Source organism: Cucurbita pepo, chromosome LG05 (assembly GCF_002806865.2).
Source record: "Cucurbita pepo subsp. pepo cultivar mu-cu-16 chromosome LG05, ASM280686v2, whole genome shotgun sequence".
NCBI lineage: Eukaryota > Viridiplantae > Streptophyta > Magnoliopsida > Cucurbitales > Cucurbitaceae > Cucurbita > Cucurbita pepo.
In genome coordinates, this window is record NC_036642.1 from 9,109,618 (window position 1) to 9,131,746 (window position 22,129).

Here is a 22,129-nt window from a genome sequence, read left to right on the forward strand (position 1 = left end):
TACATACCAATCCCTTTCATTAATTTCTTCATTTGGTGGGCCCTTCAATGGCCAACTACCGGTCCGCAACTCGTCTTCTTTCCCTCCAGAAATCCCTATAAATTCAAACCCTAACTCCATCGAAGTCCAAATCAAGCTCTCATCTCACATTCAATCTTCCATTTTCGCTTTTTTCTTCGATCAATCGAAGCCACACTCCATTTTTTTTTTTCTTTTTTTCTCCTTAATCCGCTCAGGTATGGGGTTTCGTCTTCCATCGTCTTTGATCCCTCAGGCCAAGCAATTGCTAAGGAGGAGCTCGGGAAATCCGTCGGCTGTTCCGAAAGGTCACGTTGCCGTTTACGTTGGAGAGTTCGAGAGGAAGCGATTTGTGATTCCGATTTCGTATTTGAATCATTTTTCGTTTCAACAGCTTCTCAGTCGAGCAGAGGAAGAGTTTGGATTTGATCATCCAGAAGGTGGTTTGACGATTCCTTGCGGAGAAGATGCGTTTGTCGATCTCACTTCTAGATTGCAATCCTCTTAAGTTCATGAAGAACTAGGTTGATTCTCGATTTTTTTCCATTGGCTTTTTTTTTTGGAGATCCATCGTTGTTGCTTTTTTTGCATTCTGATTGATGTTAGAATGTTGATGGAATCCAATCACATTGCCTTTGGTTGTGTAATGAGTGGTGTTGGAATGGTGATCTTTTCACCAGAAGTTTATGTAATACAAATTGAACTGTTCTGTCACCATTTTCTTGTTTATGTTATGATGAATTCGCACTATCTTTTGAACGAAGACCATCAAATTCATAATATATCCGTCTAATACTTCTAAAATTGATTGTTAGATCTAAAAGAAGTTATGAAAAAGTTATATGATTAGAACTTGCTTTATGGAGTTATAATTGCATCGAATTTTTTCAATTATAAGAACTCTAAAATTAAGCATACTTAGAGCACGTGTCACTACATACATTTCACTCATGTGCAATCTATTGAATTCGGTATCAACTGGTATCATCCCTCTTAGAACAACATTCTTTCGTGATATGATTCGTGATCACATCATAAGAGATGCACGAGAAATGGTTTTGGCACTCAAAAGCGTGGTTGTAATGGTGCAATCTATTGAATCTGGTACCAACAAGTATCATGGTGCAATCTATTGAATCTGGTACGAACAAGTATCATCCCTCTTAGAACAACGTTCTCTCATGAAATGATTCGTGATCACGTCACAAGAGATGCACGAGAAATGGTTTTGGCACTCAAAAGCGTGGTTGCAATGATGCAATCTATTGAATCTGGTACCAACAAGTATCATCCCTCTTAGAACAACGTTCTCTCATGAAATGATTCGTGATCACGTCACAAGAGATGCACGAGAAATGGTTTTGGCACTCAAAAGCGTGGTTGCAATGATGCAATCTATTGAATCTGGTACCAACAAGTATCATCCCTCTTAGAACAACGTTCTCTCATGAAATGATTCGTGATCACGTCACAAGAGATGCACGAGAAATGGTTTTGGCACTCAAAAGCGTGGTTGCAATGATGCAATCTATTGATTCCGGTACCAACAGATATCATCTCTCTTAGAACAACGTTATCTCGTGAAATGATTCGTGATCATATCATTAGAGATGCACGAGAAATGGTTTTGACACTCAAAAGCGTGGTTGCAATGGTGCAATCTATTGAATCCAATACCAACAGGTATCATCCCTCTTAAAACAACGTTCTCTCGTGAAATGGTGAAATGATTCGTGATCAGTCGTCATCATAGATACACAAGAAATGGTTAAAAAATATTAAAAGTTACTACTTATACTAACAAAATACTTTTTTTTTTCTTCATCCGAGCAAAATATCCTAAAATAAAAGGGTCCGTATTGGTCTAGGGTATTCTTCACTCGTAGAAGTACTTCAAGACAAGTAGGTAACACGATCGTATCGTATGAAATGACTTATTTACCCTCGAAACCAAATAACGATTTTAAAAGATTGATATGAATGTAATTAAAATTTTGTGTTTGGATAATAGCCCTTTTAAAGTTTCAGCTATACTTATTAACAGTTGGTGCTATGGTACAGTGTGAGGTACATTCGTCTACTTTTAGCCATTGGCCGCTTCATTGGGTCCATTGATACATATAGCCATTAAAAGCTCAGGATGCTTCTCACATGCACATGTTGCTCCTTATTAAGAACCTATAAGCACTGTACAATCTTAAACCTCGAGATGCGGGTAAAACCCTGTTTGATAATTATTTGATCTTATGAACGTTACTTTTACCTATGAGTTTCTTTGTTTCGATCGGGCATGAACGGTTTTCGTAACCATCTTTAAGTTCATGATCCGTTAGCTACATTATCAATAGAAGATAGCAATATCAGGTGTTCATGAGTTCCGGGTTCATTTTAAGCAACGGTATCAAATGAAACTTCGACACGTTGCAGTCTTTAGAATCTTGCCATCCATAGTGTAGATAAGATTCAATTCATCTAAGAGTTTGAGCTCAAAGTAGATGCAACTACTTAACTTCATTAGACAGTGAAAAACATAACTCATCCTTGTTCTATTGTCTATCTTTATAGCTAGTCTTTATGGGAGAGTACTGACATTCGTACCTATGATATCCCATATCGGTTGGAATGTGGAAACCTCTCACTAGTAGATGCATTTTAAAATCGTCGGACTAGAGTGGACAATATCTGCTAGCGATGGGCTTAAACTGTTACAAATGGTATTAGAGCTAGAAGCTAGACATCGGACGCTGGCTCCCAAGAGGGGTGGATTGTGAGATCCCACGTCAGTTGGAGGAGTGTGGAAACCTCTCCCTAGTAGATGCGTTTTAAAACCGTGAGACTGACGACAATACGTAACAGGCCAAAATAAACAATATCGGCTAGTAGTGGGCTTAGGCGGTTACAAATGGAATCAAAGCTAGACCCTGGACAGTGTGTTAGCGAGAATACTGGCCCCCAAGTGGGGTGGATTGTGAGATCCCACATCGGTTGGAGGAGGGTGGAAACCTCTCCCTAGTAAACGTGTTTTAAACCATATGGTTGACGGCGATACGTAACAGGCAAAAGCGAACGGTGGGCTTGAGTTATTACAAATGGTATCAGAGCTAGACACCGGATGGTGTGCTAGCGAGGACACAGTGCCCCCAAGGAAGGTGGATTGTGAGATCCCACGTCGATAGGAGGAGTGTGGAAACCTCTCCTTTGTAGACGCGTTTTAAAACCATGAGGCTGACAACGATATGTAACAGGTCAAAACGGACAATATCTACTAACCATGGGCTTGGATTGTTACAGCACCGATAATGAATACTAAAACGAAACACGGTATCGACCTCGACCCTCTTTGACCTGAAAATTAGGTTCAATGATATAGCCATGAGCACTTTCCCAGAAATTCCATCACATGAATGGGAAACTTCCTTGTATAGTCATTATTTTGAATGTAGAGTTCTTTTCTATGTTGAAGTAAGCCATGTGAAGAGGTCTTCCCAACAACAGCCTTGATGTCCCACATTCTATGCAATGCCAGTCAGCATTCACAAACCACCTCTTTTTTTCAAAACATCTCTATTTATACGAACTCCAAACGAGCCTTCAAACGCCAAACTCGACTCGAAACATAATAGGTCCGAGAAATTTTTTTAGACGTGTCCTCGAAAACCAACCGAGAAACTTGTCTACGACGAGCTTAGCAATGGGAATTCGTTTACCGTCATCTTTGATTCATCATGCCAAGCAAATGCTAAAGATGCGAAACCCGTCAAATGTTCCAAGAGGTCATATTGCAGTTTATGTGGGCGAGATCGATATCCAGAGGAAACGGTTCGTAGTTCCGATATCTTTCTTAAACCATCCGTCATTTAAACAACTTCTTAGCCATGCCGAGGAAGAGTTCGGATTCCATCATCCCCCGGGAGGTCTAACTATTCCTTGCAAAGAAGATGCGTTTATCGATCTTACTTCTAGATTTCAACATGCTTGAAGTATCACCAATTTTTTTCACAACATTTTTTTCACCATTTGTTGGTGTTATGATTCATTCAAATGTTGTATGAAAAATAATTATAATCTTTGATATACATCGAACGTATTTGATCCATATCGAACGTATTTGATCCATATCGAACGTTAAATTACGAAACTATCTAATGAAATAAGAGAACGGGGCGGGTTTTTTATGGTAGTCCCGCTACGGCCTCTTTCAGATTAAGTAAAAGAATCGGTGATTTTCTTTACTCTCCGATGCTCGTGTTTCAAGATTCACATCGTCATCTTTCTGGCTCGATCGTTTTGAACCCAATCACATCAAAGCTTCTTTATGATGTTCTCGTTCCAACATGTATAAGGAATCACATCAAATCCGATCGTTTTGTATCTTTTAAGGAGTAGTCTCTTTTCAATTCTTCGATGAAATTTTTTGTTTCTCCCGATATTAAAGAAAAGATTAAACGCAAAAGCAAATTAAATAGGTATGATTTATGAGTCCATAAATTAAGAACCTGGATAGAGTTTTGGGTTGTTGGTCTCTTGCTCGTGTTCTTTGAAGCAGCAACTCTTGTTCTCTCCTTGCATTCTTGAGACTTGATTTCAATGAACATGCCATGAAATGAAGAAGGCTGAACTTACGACGGCGGTTCCGTTCCAAATGATCTCAGAGCTACACATCCCGATAGTCGGTCTCAAAACTACTTGAGTTGTAATAGCTCAAGCTCATTGCTAGTAGATATTATTCATTTTGGTTTGTTACGTATCGTTAATCAGTCTCATGATTTTAAAACGCGTCTACTAGGGAGAGGTTTCCACACTCCTCTAACTGATGTGTGATCTCACAATCCACCCCCCCTGGGACCCAGCGTCCTCACCTGATGTCTAGCTCTAATATCATTTGTAACAGCCAAAGTCCACCGCTAGTAGATATTGTCCGCTTTGGCCCATTACGTATCGCCATCAGTCTCATGATTTTAAAACATGTCTACTAGGGAGAGGTTTCCACACTCTTCCAACCGATATGGGATCTCACAATCCACCCTTCTTGGGGGCCCAACGTCCTCATTAGCACACCGTGCAGCGTCTAGCGTCTAGCTTTGATATCATTTGTAACAGCCCAAGCCCACTGCTAGCAGATATTGTCTTTTTCGGGTTTTCCCTCAAGGTTTTTAAAACGCGTCGGCTAGGGAGAGGTTTCCACACCTTTGTAAGGAATGCTTCGTTCCCTTCTCCAACCAACATGGAATCTCACATGATGACTATTCTCGGAGCGGATGACCTCCTCAGCTTGTTCTTCCTTTCCATCAAAGAGGCATAGCAAAGAGGCTTTGGTTGATGAACTGAATGACCAAATCTTATAGCTTTTTATACAAATGGGATGATAAGAACCGAAAGAATTGGCATACCAACCAGATAGTGTAGAGGGCCAAGGTTATACCAAGATTGCAATGATTTGTTCCCTTAATCAACTTAGAAAAGTCTTCAAATGTAAACATTAGTCAGACACCATGTCCCTATGCTGGTGATACCACAGCATCTTTTATGGCTACCACGCTGAGGATCTGTGAAGCTGTCTGATTTTTGCACTGAAATTCAAGCCTATTCTCACTGTTCATAGTCTATTGAAACAGGAACTTGTTGAGGGAAAGCTTGTCAAACAGATCTGCCATTTAGTTCTGAAATTTTCTTGGCCATTTGTTGGGTCTTTGGCTTCCTTTTTTTGGGGCAAGAGGGGGTCTACCTACCAAAATATGGTGAAGATATTGGTTAGCAATCCCATGCGAGTATTTGATGAAGTGGGTCTTCATTAATAAAGCACATCTACTCTTCATTAATAAAGCACATCTACTCTTCATTCATTCAATAAATCCACACCTAATATCAACACATTCTCATTCAAGGCTTGTAACTCTCATTTTAACCTCAGTTTTTCAGAGAAAAACCGGTCAAACTCATCATTTTTCTATCACTTGAATTGATTACGGACATGGTGTGTGATACCACATCGATTGGAGAGAGGAACGAGTGTCAAAGTAGGAGAACGAACATTTTTTATAAGGGTGTAGGAACCTTCCTAGCAGATGCGTCTTAAAATTTTTGAAGAAAACTCAAAAGGGAAAGTCCAAAGAAGATAATGTCTGCTAATGGTGGGCTTGAACCGTTACCATTAGTATTAGAGCCAAACACCGGGCAGTGTGCCAGCGAGAACACTGGGCCCTGAAGAGAGGTGAATTTTGAGATACCACATCGATTGGAGAGAGGAACGAGTGCGAGTGAGACGCTGGACCCTAAATGGGAGTGGATTGTGAGATCCCACATCAGTAAGAGGAGAACAAAACATTTTTTATAAAGGTATAAAAACCTCTCTTTGAACCGAGGCATTTTAAAAACTTTGAGAGAAAGCTCGAAAGGAAAAGTCTAAATAGGACAATATCTACTTGCGGTTTGGTCTGTTACAAATGAGACCTTTGCACGCCCTTGCAGCCAACTAAGTTGGGATTCCTTCAATACCTTTCTCACAAGATAATCAAAATTTAAAATGCTGTCTGCTCTCTTATCTTTAAACTAATTCTCGTACTGTAAAACCAAATCAAATTAAATACGAATGAACCTCAACTGCATCAACTAATATGAACGATAACATATTGAGTTTTATAGGAAAAGAAACTATACTACACACTGTTGCATTAATCTTCAGAAACGAGAATAGGTATAGCTTAGTAACTCAACATAAACAGATGATAAAATTCAATTCCCTTTCACCCTTGGCAAGGAGACTCATGATAAATAACTTGTGTTCTGTTTGCCCAAAATCTTTCCAATCAATAAAAACAAAGAAAAGCATTATAGGGTAGAAGAAACGTGTTCAACAGCAACAGGGAACCAACCAACCTAAACATAACTAAAGATCAAAAACTTTCTTAGTGACACACCAACAAACAACATTTGAGATGATCAACTTGAACTCACGTGCTTCTGGACAATGTGAAGTGCCTCGTGATCCTCCCCAAAGTCCTGGAGATAGGAATTCAAATTTTAAGTAAACAAAAATGGTTCAGAGAACGGAACATTTTCTCCAGAAGTGATGGGCATCATACAGCGTACCTTAACTACAACACATGAGCACCCGACAACCTTCCTAGCCTTTCCTTCAGAATCAATCTTGCATAGCTGCATTAGATCAAACAATAACTCATTATGCTGAACTCAGATGAGGGAAATCTTATGATGGTAGTATTGGTATCTGCACATCAATTACAACTTGAAATCAAACTCAAATTGATGGTGTAGAAGCCCAATTTACAAGCAAAAACGAGATTCCCCAATCGTGATGTTGACAGGGCATGTGAAAAAAGAAAGCTTTTTCTTGATTATGCATGAAGAGGTTATGTAAATATGACCCAGAACATGTAAAGCAGCTAAGTAATACCGGGGAAAAACATGTAGCCTAGCATTGGCAGGTGAAGAGGTTATGTAAATACGATGCCGAACATGTAAAGCAGCTAAGTAATAACGAGTAAAAACATGTAGCCTAGCATTGGCAGGTGAAGAGGTTATGTAAATACGATCCTGAGCATGTAAAGCAGCTAAGTATTAACGGGTAAAAACATGCAGCCTAGTATTGAGAGGTGTATATTCAATCATAGTAGGATAAATACAATACAAGTGATGACAGATGATCAAAAGTAAAGCCATTTTTATTTCAATGGCTAAATAAGATTAGACACTTACACCAGCCCACTCGCCAAGGGTCTTTGCACTGGGAACTGTCATCAAGTTTACATCGTGCTCCGCACAAAGTGCCTTGACAAGCTTAACATAATCTGGCTGGTTGCAGTCTTCTCCCAAGACGCAGAGCTGAGCAGCATGCTTCTCAATTGCCTTGGCACTCTCATGCAGGCCTCGAACAAGCCCACCATGAGCTAATGATTTTCTAAGAACAAGTTGCAAAGCAGTCTCAATGTCCATTGGCTCACCAAGAGCTGGGGCCGGAGCCTCAACAACAACTGCACCTTCATCACTGCATAAGAAATCGAGTTAAAAGGGATTTGTCAAGCAATTGAAAGCAATATATCGCCATTTGCAGCAAATACTAAGCCAATAACAAAAGAAACCTCAATAGTATTTCACTCCTAAACAAGCATAAAGATCTTGGCTCTTCAGTCGTGATCTTTCAATGTCCAACAAAGTAATGTAACAAATCACCATACAAATCACATTTTCATTTAAAGTTCCATATCTCATATGATTCAAGCCAAAACATATAATTTTCATCTCTAAGGCATCAACATTTATCGTTCCGTCACCTTCGCCAATCAAGTTTCAACTTACAACTTTTTCTTATTCACAACCTAGATTAGTCACCACTCGAACCGTTTATCACAAGCTTCAGATTCTACGTCACAAAAACAAGGAATCGTTGATAACTAATATATTTCAAAGGAAGCAAAAAAAAAAAAACGAAAAAAGGAGCAGACATTCAACAACTTAAATTATAAAAGAAAAAACAACCAATGGAAGCTTGTAAACAAATTTTCACTCACGCTGACATTTTTCTTCTTGATTTGAAGTTCTTTTCTCCTTCCTGTCGCAAAACAAACGCAAAAAAACAATCAGACAATTTAAACAGAGGCACAATCGAAGAAGAAGAAGCGATGAAGGATAGGGTTAGGGGACGACTTGAGAACAGCGTAGATACCGATCGAAGTGAAGAATCAACGGCGCAGCAAATTAGGTCAAGAAGAAGTGAGGGGTTTTTATGAAGAAGAAGAGGAATGGAAAAGCCCAACTGGTTGGTGACCTAGCCCTATACGGCCGGTGTTCGGTTTATCCAAATCAAGAATCGAACCACAATATCCGGTTTTGAAAACCGCCGGCTGAATTGAACCGATCGGTTTCGGTTGGTTTTTTATTAGCGAATAAGAAAGTTTCTTGAGAAATTAGTGCAAAAGTGATGTAGTCATTTGGACGGTGAGAGAGAGGATACTTTCATGGCATATTCTTGAGGATATCTTATGCTAATTAAACCATACATGCTTGATTATCAAATTGGTTTGGTTTGGTTTGGTTTTCTAAGTGGTTTTGGTTTGGTTTGGTTTGGTTCGGGTTTCTAATATTTAAAATTTAGTTGTATTAAGGATGATGGAGGATTGAACCAATATTTTAGATAATTGATGTGAAAAAAAGAAGTAAACTATGAATGAATCCTCTACAATGGGATGATATTGTCTACTTTGAGCATAAGCTCCCATGGTTTTGTTTTTGGTTTTCGGCCGCATTCTAATGGAGATAGTGTTCCTTACATATAAACTCAGGATCTTCCTCTTAGTTAGCCAACGTGGGACTACTCTCAATAATCTTCAACAATATTTCCCTTGAACAAAGTACACCATAGAGCCTCCCTTGAGACCTCTTTCTCGGGAGCTCTTGAACAGACTCTCCTTAATCCAGGTTCGACTCCTTCTCTAAAACCCTCGAACAGAGTGTACCCTTTGTTTGACACTTGAGTCACCTTTGACTACACTTTCGTTATCAAAACAAGTTGGATGTTTCGAAAGAGTATTACTTATTTGTTCGACACTTGAGGATTCTATTGACATGATTAAGTTAAGGGCATGACTCTGATACCATGTTAGGAACAATGACCCTCCACAATGGTATGATATTGTAAAAAAGCCCAAGCCACCACTAGCCGATATCATCCGTTTTAGTCCGTTACGTATCGCAGTCAACCTCACATCGGTTAGAGAGGGGAATGAAACATTTCTTATAAGGGTGTGGAAACTCTCCTTAGTAGACGCGTTTTAAAACTTTGAGAGGAAGCCCAGAAAGGAAAATCCAAATAGGACAATATTTGCTAGCGGTGGGCTTGGACTGTTACTAATGATATTAGAGCCAGATACTAGGCAACGTGCTAATGAGGAGGTTGAATTCCGAAGGGGGTGAACACGAGACAGTGTGCCAGCAAGGACGCTAAGCCCTAAAAGGGGGTAGATTGGGGGGTCTCACATCGATTGGAGAAGGGAACAAATGTCAACGAGGACGTTGGGCTTCGAAGGGGTGGATTGTGAGATCTCACATCGGTTGGAAAGGAGAACGAAGCATTCTTTGTAAGGGTGTAGAAACCTTTCCCTAGCAGACGCGTTTTAAAACCTTAAGGGGAACCCTCGAAGGGAAAGTCTAAAGAGGACAATATCTACTAGCGGTGAGCTTGGGTTGTTACTAATTGTATCAGAGCCAGACACGAGGCGGTATGCCAACAAGGACGTTGGGCCTCGAATGGGGGTGGATTTGGGGGTCCCACATCGATTGGAGAAGAAAACAAGTGCCAACGAGGACGTTGGGGCTCAAAAGGGGGTGAATTGTGAGATCCCACATGGGTTGGGGAGGAGAACGAAACATTCTTGATAAGGGTGTGGAAACCTCTCTCTAGCAGACGCGTTTTAAAACCTCGAGGGAAAACCCAGAAGGAAAAACTCAAAAAGGACAATATCTGCTAGCGGTGGGCTTGAGCTATTACAAGAAGTCTCCAAGATTATAAACATCCTCGAGACATATATGTCTTTTCCTGCTGAAGATGCAATATCCATCATGGTATACACCACATAATTTTTGGAGTAGTCAAATACTCCCACTTGATTCTAGCTCTATTGTTCTTTTCTCAATACCTATTAATATTTTTCAGCCACAAGAAATGTTTGAATATTTCTTCTATTCTATGTTCTTATCTATATATACATACCATATGAACAGCTTCTATTCTAGCTCTATCGTTTCAATCAAATTTCGACATGGAAATTCGTCTACCGTCCATTCTCCTTATTGCCAAGCAAATTCTTAGAACACAGTCCGTTTCTGATACATGTCGGTCCAATGTTCCCAAAGGTCATTTTGCAGTGTACGTGGGAGAAATTCAGAGGAAGCGGTTTTTAGTTCCTATATCTTACTTGAACCATCCCTCGTTTGTCGACTTGCTCGATAGGATTGAAGGAAGAGTTTGGATTCAACCATCCAACCGGAGGATTGACCATTCCTTGCAAAGAAGAAGCCTTCATTGATGTCACTTCTAGGCTGCACAGTTCATGAATGATTGAGAACAAAAAGCAACCATGCTTTCAATTTTGATAGCCTTTCATTTTTTTTTCTATAGGAGATAGAGTTAAGAGTGTCATTGTAAAGGAAATTTTATACGTAGATGTGTAGACTAGAAGACGTGAAGAATTGCTGTAACAATCCAAGCCTACCGCTAGAAGATATTGTCTGTTTTGACCCGTTACTATCACCGTCAGTCTCACGATTTTAAAATGCGTCTACTAGGGAGAGGTTTCCACACCCTTATAAGAAATGTTTCGTTCCCCTCTCCAACCGATGTGGGATCTCACAATCCACCCCCCTTGGGAGTCAACGTCCTCGCTGGCACACCGCCGGTGTCTGGCTCTGATATCATTTGTAACAGCCCAAGCCCACCGCTAGTAGATATTATCCGCTTTTACCCGTTACGTATCGCTATCAGCCTCACAGTTTTAAAATGCGTCTGCTAGGGAAAGGATTCCACACCCTTATAAGGAATGCTTCGTTCCCCTCTCCAATTGAGATGTGGGATCTCACATAAACACACCCTCCCTTCCTGCTTGGCATGGTAAAGGAAGTCTCCCCAGCTACAAAACTAGCAATCTTGTAGTGATCACTAAGGCTTAAAATAGAGCAGAGAAACAAGAATGTCACGGTGAATCAAGTTCAAGTTCCAATAAAGCTGTATGATTACATACCAAAAGCAGATAATACAAACATTTGCATGTCTAGAGTGAATAAAATAGCTCTCATAACAATGTACAGAAATCGTTCTAATGTAAGTTCTACATGCTAGAAACTCAACAATCACTGAAGTTGTTCCAAGCCTCTGGCCCTGATTTGAGAAGAATGTTTTAAAAAACGACGACAAAGAGATTTTGAAAGCAAGATTGAGAGAGATCGAAAGCAATGTTATATGACATACAAGCAAAACGCAACATAGCGGCTTAAGTAGCATATAACTTTTCGGATAGGGAGAATTTGACAACTAGTTGCATCCCCCTATAGTACGTTTTGAGGCGATTCAGGTCTGGCAAGCTAGACATGATTTCGCCAAACAGTCATACAAAATCAGGAGGAGGAGATGACAACTAGTCACATCCCCTATAGTACATTTTGGGGCGATTCAGGTCTAGCAAACCTAAACATGATTTCGTCGAATAGTCATACAAACAGAAAATACAATAATAAGACAGTACAACATGGAAATAAATAAAGGGTTCGACGTAGCATGAGCATGCGGGCTCAGGCCACACACCCTGAACCACTTTGCGCACTTAGCATTACACATACATTTGAACCTCCTTAATGACAAGTCTCTAAGATTATAAGCACCCTTGAGACGTATAAGTCCTCTGCTGCTTATGATTTGCAAAATACATCATGATATCACTTCTAGATTGCCTAGACTTGCTTACTTGAACCGTCCTTCATTTGTAGACTTGCTTAGGTGCTCATGTAGGATATTGATTTTTATTGCTTAGGTGCTCAAGTTTTGGCATTGTGACACTATATTTTGAAACATTTAATTCAATGAAACAACTAACGTGCTTGTACAATGTGAACAACTTGACCTGAAAGACAGAAATTTGTGGCAAAGACTGATATAATCCACTTGAACATCAATTATGCTGACCAGTTGCAACAAAAGCAGCATGAATACAAGATCTCCAGAATCTAACTGGATTTGAACCAATCCAATCACAAAAGGAAAGACTTGTATATGTAAGCATTCTCTATGCAGAACTTCGAAGATCTCTAATCCACAAAGGTAAATACAAAACACAAAACATAAAACAATCCACAAAACAATCTTCTAAATCATAATATGGATATGGCTTATGGGTCAATGGGGTCGTTGAGTTTATGTTCTTGCAGATCATCATTGTTCATGTTTATGAAACTTTTACAAGTTCTTTCAAATTTCAACAGAAATCAGTGATATGTTCTAAATGTCATGTTGCAGTTTATGTGGGAGAGACGGGATGTGTGGTTCCAATATCATACTTGAACCATTCGTCAGTCGTTGACTGCTCAAACACGCTGTATTACAGTAAAGTAGCAAGAACATGGAGATAAAAAAACCCAACGAATTCAGGTGAATAAAATTCATGAAGGGGCAGAGTGTTCTTGTAAAAAAATGTGACTATCTATTTCAATTTTGTATCTCTTTTCCGCTACTCATCGTTTACATGTCGAAGCTAACTCTACATCGATGTTCTACGCTAAACTATGGGAAAAAATTGGAGGGAATCTAACAAAACTGTGTGGAGGATTGTTTTTCTTCTCTTTTTCATGAAGATTGCAGCCTCGACGTGAGATTGATGAACACATCTTCTCTGCAAGGAATTGTAAGACCTCCAATTGGATGTTCAAATCCAAATTCTTCTTCGGCACGGTTGAGCAAAGAAGAAAAAGAAGGATGGTTTAAGTATGCTATTGGAACTACAAATCTCTTTCTTTCGATATCTCCCACATAAACTGCAATATGGCCTTTGGGAACGCCACACCGGTTTCTAGAAGAAGCGGTATGCATTTTGACAGCTTGTTTGGCATTGAGAAGAAGTGAAGGTAGTCTGATTCCCATGTCTAGAAAGGTTTTCCGCTCGATGCAGATCAAGAAGTTGGAAAGTGTAGTACTTGAATGAAGATGTTCTTGAAATTTGAGTTGGAGATTGAAGTTTATTTGAACCGTATTTATGGATTCAGAACGGGGAAGTGGTGAGAAGAAAACAGTATCAAGTTGGTCTCTAGGAGGGCCTACTTCATAAATGCTCACATGGGTTGCTTATTTGGTTTGAATAGACGCACTTCATCATGTGCCCTAACAAACTAGTGAGCAGTCCCATTTGTTCAAATGAGGTGTAGTTATAGTCCAAAATAACAGGTCGAGAAAACTTCGAAACCAAATGCCATGTCGTGGTAGATCAACTTACAGTGGGTCCATGCTGCAAGCTTACACCATCGGTCATTGGCTGCATCTCTGATCCAATCCAGAGGAAAAATATATATTAAAGGGACCAAAACAGGAATAAATTCTCGTTGATAATAGACTATACAGAACAATAAATGAGATCCCAATCCATTTGTGAATTTTTTCTTTCAGACACAAGAATAATGCTTGTCTGAAGCTTGCTATGATCATAAAGGTTTACCATTTAGAATTGTATAATACATGTTTGCTGGTGATGTCCCTTTTCACCACTCAATTTATTTTCTTGGTATGTTTTGTTCGTAGCATCCTGTGCTGATATTATAGGAAGAGCCTATAAAGTTGTTTACACAAACTTCATATTTTCTGTTCTGTTTTTAGTGTTTTGAGAAATTCTTGTATCTTATGTTTTCTCCCCTTATGGGATACCAAAAGATAAGGGGACCTTCTCCAGTTTATGTTGATTCAAATTTGACTTCCACTTGTCGAAAGGTTCAATGCATCGAAGTCTAGAGATGAGGCCATGAGTTATTGTTGGGGGAAACCAGAGAGGTAGTTCTTGATTCAAGCTTCATTCTTAAACCAGCTGCTGTTCTAGTATTTGGTTGGCTATGTAGGAATTCATCCAACACATGGAATGGTTTAGAAATATGCATAGCAGGACTCTCAGGCTTGAAAGAGGTTGTATGGGTCTTGCCACAGCTTAAGATTGGTGAAGTTAGCAGCCTACTCTCCAAGGCTAGCACAATTACTTTGGGCCGAGAGGAAGAGTTATTAACTGAGTGTTGGACTTGCTAAAAGATTAAGAAGCTACATATGTTTGTCCTATATTCTATCTATTTGTGAAGGATCTCATATTCAGAGTTGAGGAAGAAAGCTGAAGCACCGTATGAGAGATGGGTAGACATTCTTGAATTGTGAAAAGAAAAAAACTAAGTTGGATGGATGTCATTTTGTGCTCCTAATGATCAGTATGGAGAAAGGTTTATCGAGCGCTCTCGTGTCTTAAATGGTAGGAAATACTAAGCTCCAAGTGATCATTTTGTTCTCCTAGTGATCAGTATAGAGAAAAGGTTCAAATCTGAGCTGAATTTGTACCAATCCAATGACAAAAGGAAAGACTTAGTTGTGCCAAATGATCAAAGGGATTATACGCTGAATTTTTAATTGGTTCAAAAACCTGACAAGATATGTGTTCTGGTGTAAACCTGATATATTAAATCTGACCATATTTAGATGTGCATGCTTTATGCTCACAATAAACAAGTCAACGTGCTCGAGGCTGAAAACGATCGTAGAACTTTGTGGATGATTTATGCCTCTAAGAATTGGCATTTTTTTTACTAAGCTATGTACTTCGACTTGGGCTTTTTGTTCTCCTTAATGAGAACCATTCTTTGCTATGGTCCATAATTTGATACATATAAGGCCTGCAGAGTCTCCTTGGACCTAGACATTGACGTAGCTGGTCACTCTTTCATGGAAAGCCAATCACATGGAGGTTCTGTTCTTCCATTTTCAACGTAATGCACTCTGTCTGTAAGCATTTAATTCATTGTAAAAGCTTGGACAATGATTTGACTTTTCATGATCGAACAACTTAGCCAATGAAAATGGAAATTTGTGGTGTAACTGCGGAGAATGTGAAGAGAGAGAGAAGGAAATTGGTGTGTCTTTTCTAAGTTGAACAAAACCATGTGAAATGGCCTACTCAAATACCTAACCATCAGACTTCAATACCCCACTTTGCCATTTGAATACCATCGCTCACAGCATAACTCTTTCTTCCAAAACTCTATAAACTTGAACATCAAATGAGCCTTCAAACACCAACTTCAACTCATTCCTAGTGTTCTACACTAATCAGATCAAAGCTTTAGACTTTTCTCGGAGTCTTTCATCTCAAGCAAATGGGTATTCGATTGCTATCCTTGGTTCCTCATGCCAAGCAGATCCTAAAGATGCAGTCAGGTTTTACCAAAAGTCAGCTGGATGTGCCAAAAGGTCATGTGGCTGTTTATGTGGGAGAGATCCAAAGAAAGCGGTTCATGGTTCCAATTTCTTACTTAAACCATCCATCATTCCAAAAAATACTCAGCCATGCAGAGGAAGAGTTTGGCTTCCATCATCCACAGGGGGGTCTAACAATTCCTTGCAAGGAGGATGCCTTCGTTGATCTCACCTCTAGATTGCACGTATCTTGAAGGATGCAGAAGAAAGGACAATCATATGCCATTTTTGACAATTTTTTTCGACTCATTTTACTTTTTGACACATGCTAGAGTGTTGCAGAGTGGGAAACTTTCCTACCTGTAAATGAGTTGCATTGTAAAGTTACTTATACCACAGGATTAATGAAAATAGACCAATTCAACATCAACTTCTGTATATCATTTTTTCTGGTGATCTGTGATTGCTAATCTGTGCTTTCGGAACTTCAAACGTTAAACTGATCTGAACAAAATTGGAGTCCTGTGCTAATTTATGAACTACTCTAATATAGACAATCCTAAATCTATCTGTGTAGCAACTCTTTAGTGAATATGTTATTCAGTAACTATACAGTGTTGTGGTAGAGCAGTCTCATCTGTTCATCAAAAGTCCGAAGATAGAAATTATAGCAAAGCAGATGTTAAATTTTATCATAGATGAAGTTTGTCCCACTCATGGATTTTGAGATATCTAACTTCCTTGTGTGTTGTCCAATTTCTTACTCGATCTTCAAAGAAGACGGACTTCTCCTACTCCTACTTTAGGATAGGATCGTCGTTGGTCATTCTTTCGCTAATGATCTAATGAGCTTTCACTAATGATCTAATGAGATCACCATTTGATAGTCGTTCGCGCGAACACGCGAGGGACGAGACTTTCTATCGCTTGTTTTCCACTCTCAAGACAATGGTTTCTCTCATCTATAAGCAAGACAATGACGCTGAACTGAGGAAATGGTTTCTCTCATCTATAAGCAAGACAATGACGCTGAACTGAGGAAAGCTCACATCATGTGATTGCAAGCTTCGGTCATTGATGTGAAAGAAGCAAAAGATCCACTTCCGCCACGAAAGGAGAGATTTGTAAATATCCAGTTTAAAAAGTATATAGAACTTTCGTCTGAATTTCCTGCAACAATCAGGATTTGACACAAGGAACTAAAAATAGGGTAGTGGGAACATCATAATTCTATCCGACATCTTTACCTCACCAATGGACAGCTAGTTCCAGCTATAGAAGTTGTTTGAAGTGGATGAAACTACTACATTTAACAAATATAAACATGATTAGATTCTGTATCCTTTGATTACAATAAGATGCATTTGATGTCTCTCTTGTTCTTATTCAACAAGGGCACTATGCCAATGATGTAACCATTTCTCTCTTACTGTGAAAGTGATCTCCTTGATATCTTGTTTTTTTCTTTTATCGAACACGTTCTTTATTCGAGCATCCAGTTCAGCTAACCAAGCTTGGTCGCTGGAATGGATAATGACTTGAACCAAACAACTGGGCTGGCATTGCATACAACCAAGAGAGAGGTGAAAAATCTTTTATAAGATGGGGAGATCCCTAATAGACTTCTTAGATACCTAACCGCCAGTCTTAAAGTGCCCATTGGAAAAGCACCAAACACCAGTAAAACTATTTTCTTGAACTATAAATAAGGATATCAAGTAAACAACAAACTACACTTCAACACTGTCATTTACTACTTTCTCTTTAAATTTGTTCTACACCAATTGAAACAGCAAATTTAGTAATGGGAATCTTTCCATTCCAGATTCTTTTTGTCAAGAAAATTCTAAAATGCTATCAGATTTCACCAAAAACCAGTATGTTTCAAAAGGTCATGTAGCATAGGAAACGATTGTGGTTCCGATATCATACTTGAATCATCCTTCATTCCAACAGCTCCTTAAGTATGCCGAGGAAGAGTTTGTATTCCGTCATCCTCAGGTTGTCAAACAATTCCTGGCAAAAAAGATGTCTTTCTTGATTTCATTTCTAGATTGGAAGTTTCTTAAAGATGAAGAGGCAAAAGAAAATTCACCAAGTTTTGACACTTTTTCCCCCTGCTTTTTTGACTCGTTTATGAACTAAGATAAAAATGTTACAGGAAATCCAAGAACAAATCCTTCCAAAATGTTAACGAACGACTCTGATAAATTCTATGTCATGTAAGCCAAGTATCTTCTTGCTACTGATATATGACTAAATAGGCAGAAATGATAGAATAGTCACGATTTAGTGTTGCGTTGAAACAGTCGTTAGTAATTGAAACAGTAAAATTATGACTATCAAATACATGCCTATGGTAGGCGCCTTCAGTTTCAATTAAGAAAATATGGTTCACATAAGGGGGACTGAAAAAGATTAAATTTATCCAAACCTGTTTATCCTTTTTCTGCTCAAATGAGCATCGTTAGGGAACACAGCTAATACACTTTGCATTTTCATGGTCATTCATTTATTCAAGAAAAACCTTTGTGCTCAGCTGACTTCAAGTGAAGTAGCAAGAACATGAAGATGAAAAACCATTCAGGAGAATAAAATTCAAGAAGGGGCACAGTGTTCTTGTAAGAAAATGTGATTGTCTATTTCAATTTTGAATCTCTTTTCTGCTACTCAACATTTACATGTAGAAGCTAACTCTACATTGATGTTCTACATTTAACTATGGGAAAAAATCTAAGGGAATCAGGCAAAACTGTGTGGAGGATTGTTATTCTTCTCTTTCAGGAAGATTGCAGCTTGGATGTGAGATTGATGAAGACATCTTCTCTGCAAGGAATTGTAAGACCTCCAGTTGGATGTTTGAATCCAAATTCTTCTTCTGCACGGTTGAGCAAAGCAGAAAAAGAAGGATGGTTTAAGTATGCTATTGGAACTACAAATCTCTTTCTTTCAATATCTCCCACGTAAACTGCAATATGGCCTTTGGGAACGCCACACTGGTTTCTGGAAGAAGCGGTATGCATTTTGACAGCTTGCTTGGCACTGAGAAGAAGTGAAGGTAGTCTGATTCCCATGTCTAGAAGGGTTTTCCGCTCGATGCAGATCTAGAAGTTGGAAAGTGTAGTTCTTGAATGAAGATGTGCTTGCAATTTGAGTTGGAGATTGAAGTTTATTTGAACCGTATTTATGGATTCAGAACGGGGAAGTGGTGAGAGGAAAACAGTCTCAAAGAGGGCCTACTTCATAAATGCTCACATGGGTTGCTTATTTGGTTTGAATAGACGCACTTCATCATGTGCCCTAACAAACCATTGAGCAGTCCCATTTGCTCCAATGAGGTGCAGTTATAGTCCAAAAGGGAAAGTACAACGTTCTGAGGATTAATTGTTGCTCAATTTGTTTGTGAACTAATGGAAACAGTTGGACTATGACTTGACTTGTGATGAATGGAAACAATTGACCAATGAGCCTGAAATTAGTGGTATGAATTTCAGAGAATGTGCAGTGAGAGAAGAAAATTGGGTGCCTTTTTATGACATGAGGCAAAGCCATGTGAAGGGGTATTGTCAAATATATATCCAACTACCAGACATCAGTACCCCACTTAGCCACTGGAATGGTCGGAGTCATCAGCATAGCATTTCCTTCTGAAATATTATAAATATAAACATCAAAATGAGCCTTCAAACACCACCCTCAACTCATTTCAACTTCTACTTCCTCTTCTAGTTAGCTCTATACCAATCAGATCAGAACATTAGACAGACTGCCATTCGTTCGAGAAAATGGGGACTCGGTTGCTATCTTTGGTTCCTCATGCCAAGCAAATTCTAAAGATGCAGTCAAGTTTCACCAAAAACCAGTTGGACGTTCCAAAAGGCCATGTGGCTGTTTATGTGGGAGAGATCCAAAGGAAACGGTTCGTGGTTCCGATATCTTACCTAAACCATCCATCGTTCCAGAAACTGCTCGGTCATGCCGAGGAGGAGTTTGGCTTCCATCATCCACAAGGAGGCCTAACAATTCCTTGCAGAGAAGATGCCTTTGTTGATCTCACTTCTAGATTGCAAGTTTCTTGAAGGATCAACAGCAAAGCACAAGCTTCAATTTTTTGACAAACATTTCTGTTTGTTTCTTACTCATTTGTTTTTTTGATTCATACTAGAATGGTGTAGAATGACATGCCCTTCTTGCCTGCAAATGAGTGGCATTGTGATGGTGCAGTTACCATAAGAAATGAATTTAAAGAATACACAAATTTAACATCAATTTCTATAAAGCCTTTTCTTTGTTGCTTTATTTGTGATGGTAACCTGCAATCCATGGAACAATGAAAATTTTTGCTAGAGGATAGCACATCACTAAAGAAACTAAGCAGCATCTTCAAGATTAAAACTTCTAAGTTCAAACAGATCCAAAGCAGACTGAATCCTTATGTGCCAGTTTAAAATTTTCTACGGTAAGTATTACTCTTGGTTTAATCTAATGAACAAAAGTCCTTATCCATCCTATGTGCCACCTCCTGTTAACTATTAGACATGGGAATCCGGTTGCCTTTGATACTCCTCAACGCCAAGCAGGTTCTCAAAAAGCAAGCTATTTCTAAAACAAACCAATTTGATGTGCATGCTTTATGCTCACAATAAACAAGTCAACATACTTGGGCTGAAAATGATGGTAGAACTTTGTGGATGATTTATGCCTCTAAGAGTTAGCATTTTTTGACTAAGCTATGTACTTTGACTTGGTCTTTTAGTTCTCCTTAATGAGAACCATTCTTTGATATGGTCCACAATTTGGTACATATAAGGCCTGCAGAGTCTCCTTTGACCTAGACATTGACGTAGCTGGTCACTCTTTCATGGAAAGCCAATCACATGGAGGTTCTGTTCTTCCATTTTCAACATAATGCACTCTGTCTGTAAGCATTTAATTCAGTGTAAAAGCTCGGACAATGATTTGACTTTTCATAATCGAACAGCTCAGCTAATGAAAATGGAAATTTGTGGTGTAACTGCGGAGAATGTGAAGAGAGAAAAAATGAAATTGGTGTGTCTTTTCTAAGTTGAACAAAACCATGTGAAGTGACCCACTCAAATACCTAACCATCAGACTTCAATACCCCACGTTGCCATTTGAATACCATCGCTCACAGCATAACTCTTTCTTCCCAAACTCTATAAATTTGAACATCAAATGAGCCTTAAAACACCAAGTTCAACTCTTCCTAGTGCTCTACGCTAATCAGATCAAAGCTTTAGACTTTTCTCAGAGTCTTTCATCTCAAGCAAATGGGTATTCGATTGCTATCCTTGGTTCCTCATGCCAAGCAGATCCTAAAGATGCAGTCAGGTTTTACCAAAAGTCAGCTGGATGTGCCAAAAGGCCATGTGGCTGTTTATGTAGGAGAGATCCAAAGAAAGAGGTTCTTGGTTCCAATTTCTTACTTAAACCATCCATCATTCCAAAAACTACTCAGCCATGCAGAGGAAGAGTTTGGCTTCCATCATCCACAAGGGGGTCTAACAATTCCTTGCAAGGAGGATGCCTTCGTTGATCTCACCTCCAGATTGCAAGTATCTTGAAGGATGCAGAAGAAAGGACAATCATATGCCATTTTTGACAATTTTTTTCGACTCATTTGACTTTTTGACACATGCTAGAGTGTTGCAGAGTGGGAAACTTTCCAATCTGTAAATGAGTTGCATTGTAAAGTTACTTATACCACAGGATTAATGAAAATAAGACCAATTCAACATCAACTTCTGTATCTTATTTTCTGGTGATTTGTGATTGCTAATCTGAGGTTTTGGGGAGAGAGAAAACTTGTTACTAAATTATTATATACCAAAAAAGAAACTGAATAACACATTGATCTGCATAAAACATTCTACAAGTTCATACAGATTTCCCCAGAAATCTGTTATATGATTCAAAGGGTAATGTGGGAGAGACGGAGAGCAAACGGACTGTGTTTCCAATATCATACTTGAATCATCCTTCATTCCAACCACTTCTTAAACACGCTGAGGAAGAGTTTGTATTCCATCATCCTCAGGTTGTCAAACAAATCCTTGCAAAAAGGATGTCTTTCTTGATTTCACTTCTAGATTGGAAGTTTCTTAAAGATGAGGGGAAAGAAAATTCACCAAGTTTTGGAATTTTTCCCCCTGT

At 39.0% G+C, this 22,129-nt stretch overlaps 6 protein-coding genes and 1 pseudogene across 7 annotated transcripts; 5 read left to right on the forward strand and 2 right to left on the reverse strand.

Moving 5' to 3' along the window:
- The first annotated feature begins 48 nt into the window (after nucleotides 1-48).
- Nucleotides 49-732, forward strand: LOC111795187 (auxin-responsive protein SAUR24-like). Its single transcript, XM_023677471.1, has one exon. The coding sequence runs from the start codon at nucleotides 239-241 to the stop codon at nucleotides 524-526; it is 288 nt and encodes a 95-aa protein (XP_023533239.1). The 5' UTR covers nucleotides 49-238; the 3' UTR covers nucleotides 527-732.
- Nucleotides 733-6,660: 5,928 nt separating this feature from the next.
- Nucleotides 6,661-8,821, reverse strand: LOC111795184 (40S ribosomal protein S12-like). 2 transcript variants are annotated; one of them, XM_023677468.1, is made up of 5 exons: nucleotides 8,683-8,821; nucleotides 8,547-8,587; nucleotides 7,735-8,023; nucleotides 7,108-7,173; nucleotides 6,661-7,017 (listed from the first exon to the last, which is right to left on the reverse strand). In XM_023677468.1, exons 2-5 carry the CDS (start codon nucleotides 8,552-8,554, stop codon nucleotides 6,958-6,960), a joined length of 423 nt encoding a protein of 140 aa, XP_023533236.1. In that variant the 5' UTR covers nucleotides 8,555-8,587; nucleotides 8,683-8,821; the 3' UTR covers nucleotides 6,661-6,957. The 2 variants fall into 2 exon arrangements, with proteins under 2 accessions (XP_023533236.1, XP_023533237.1); XM_023677469.1 differs by having other exon boundaries at nucleotides 8,702-8,737.
- A 1,972-nt stretch (nucleotides 8,822-10,793) lies between these two features.
- LOC111795186 lies at nucleotides 10,794-11,088 on the forward strand (annotated as a pseudogene).
- A 4,737-nt stretch (nucleotides 11,089-15,825) lies between these two features.
- Nucleotides 15,826-16,385, forward strand: LOC111795229 (auxin-responsive protein SAUR23-like). The gene has a single exon (XM_023677526.1). The coding sequence runs from the start codon at nucleotides 15,916-15,918 to the stop codon at nucleotides 16,207-16,209; it is 294 nt and encodes a 97-aa protein (XP_023533294.1). The 5' UTR covers nucleotides 15,826-15,915; the 3' UTR covers nucleotides 16,210-16,385.
- A 2,350-nt stretch (nucleotides 16,386-18,735) lies between these two features.
- On the reverse strand, nucleotides 18,736-19,029 carry LOC111795136 (auxin-responsive protein SAUR21-like). Its single transcript, XM_023677394.1, has one exon. It carries the CDS (start codon nucleotides 19,027-19,029, stop codon nucleotides 18,736-18,738), a length of 294 nt encoding a protein of 97 aa, XP_023533162.1.
- A 627-nt stretch (nucleotides 19,030-19,656) lies between these two features.
- Nucleotides 19,657-20,224, forward strand: LOC111795230 (auxin-responsive protein SAUR21-like). The gene has a single exon (XM_023677527.1). It carries the CDS (start codon nucleotides 19,741-19,743, stop codon nucleotides 20,032-20,034), a length of 294 nt encoding a protein of 97 aa, XP_023533295.1. The 5' UTR covers nucleotides 19,657-19,740; the 3' UTR covers nucleotides 20,035-20,224.
- Nucleotides 20,225-21,175: 951 nt separating this feature from the next.
- Nucleotides 21,176-21,700, forward strand: LOC111795227 (auxin-responsive protein SAUR24-like). The gene has a single exon (XM_023677524.1). The coding sequence runs from the start codon at nucleotides 21,247-21,249 to the stop codon at nucleotides 21,538-21,540; it is 294 nt and encodes a 97-aa protein (XP_023533292.1). The 5' UTR covers nucleotides 21,176-21,246; the 3' UTR covers nucleotides 21,541-21,700.
- The last annotated feature ends 429 nt before the right edge of the window (nucleotides 21,701-22,129 follow it).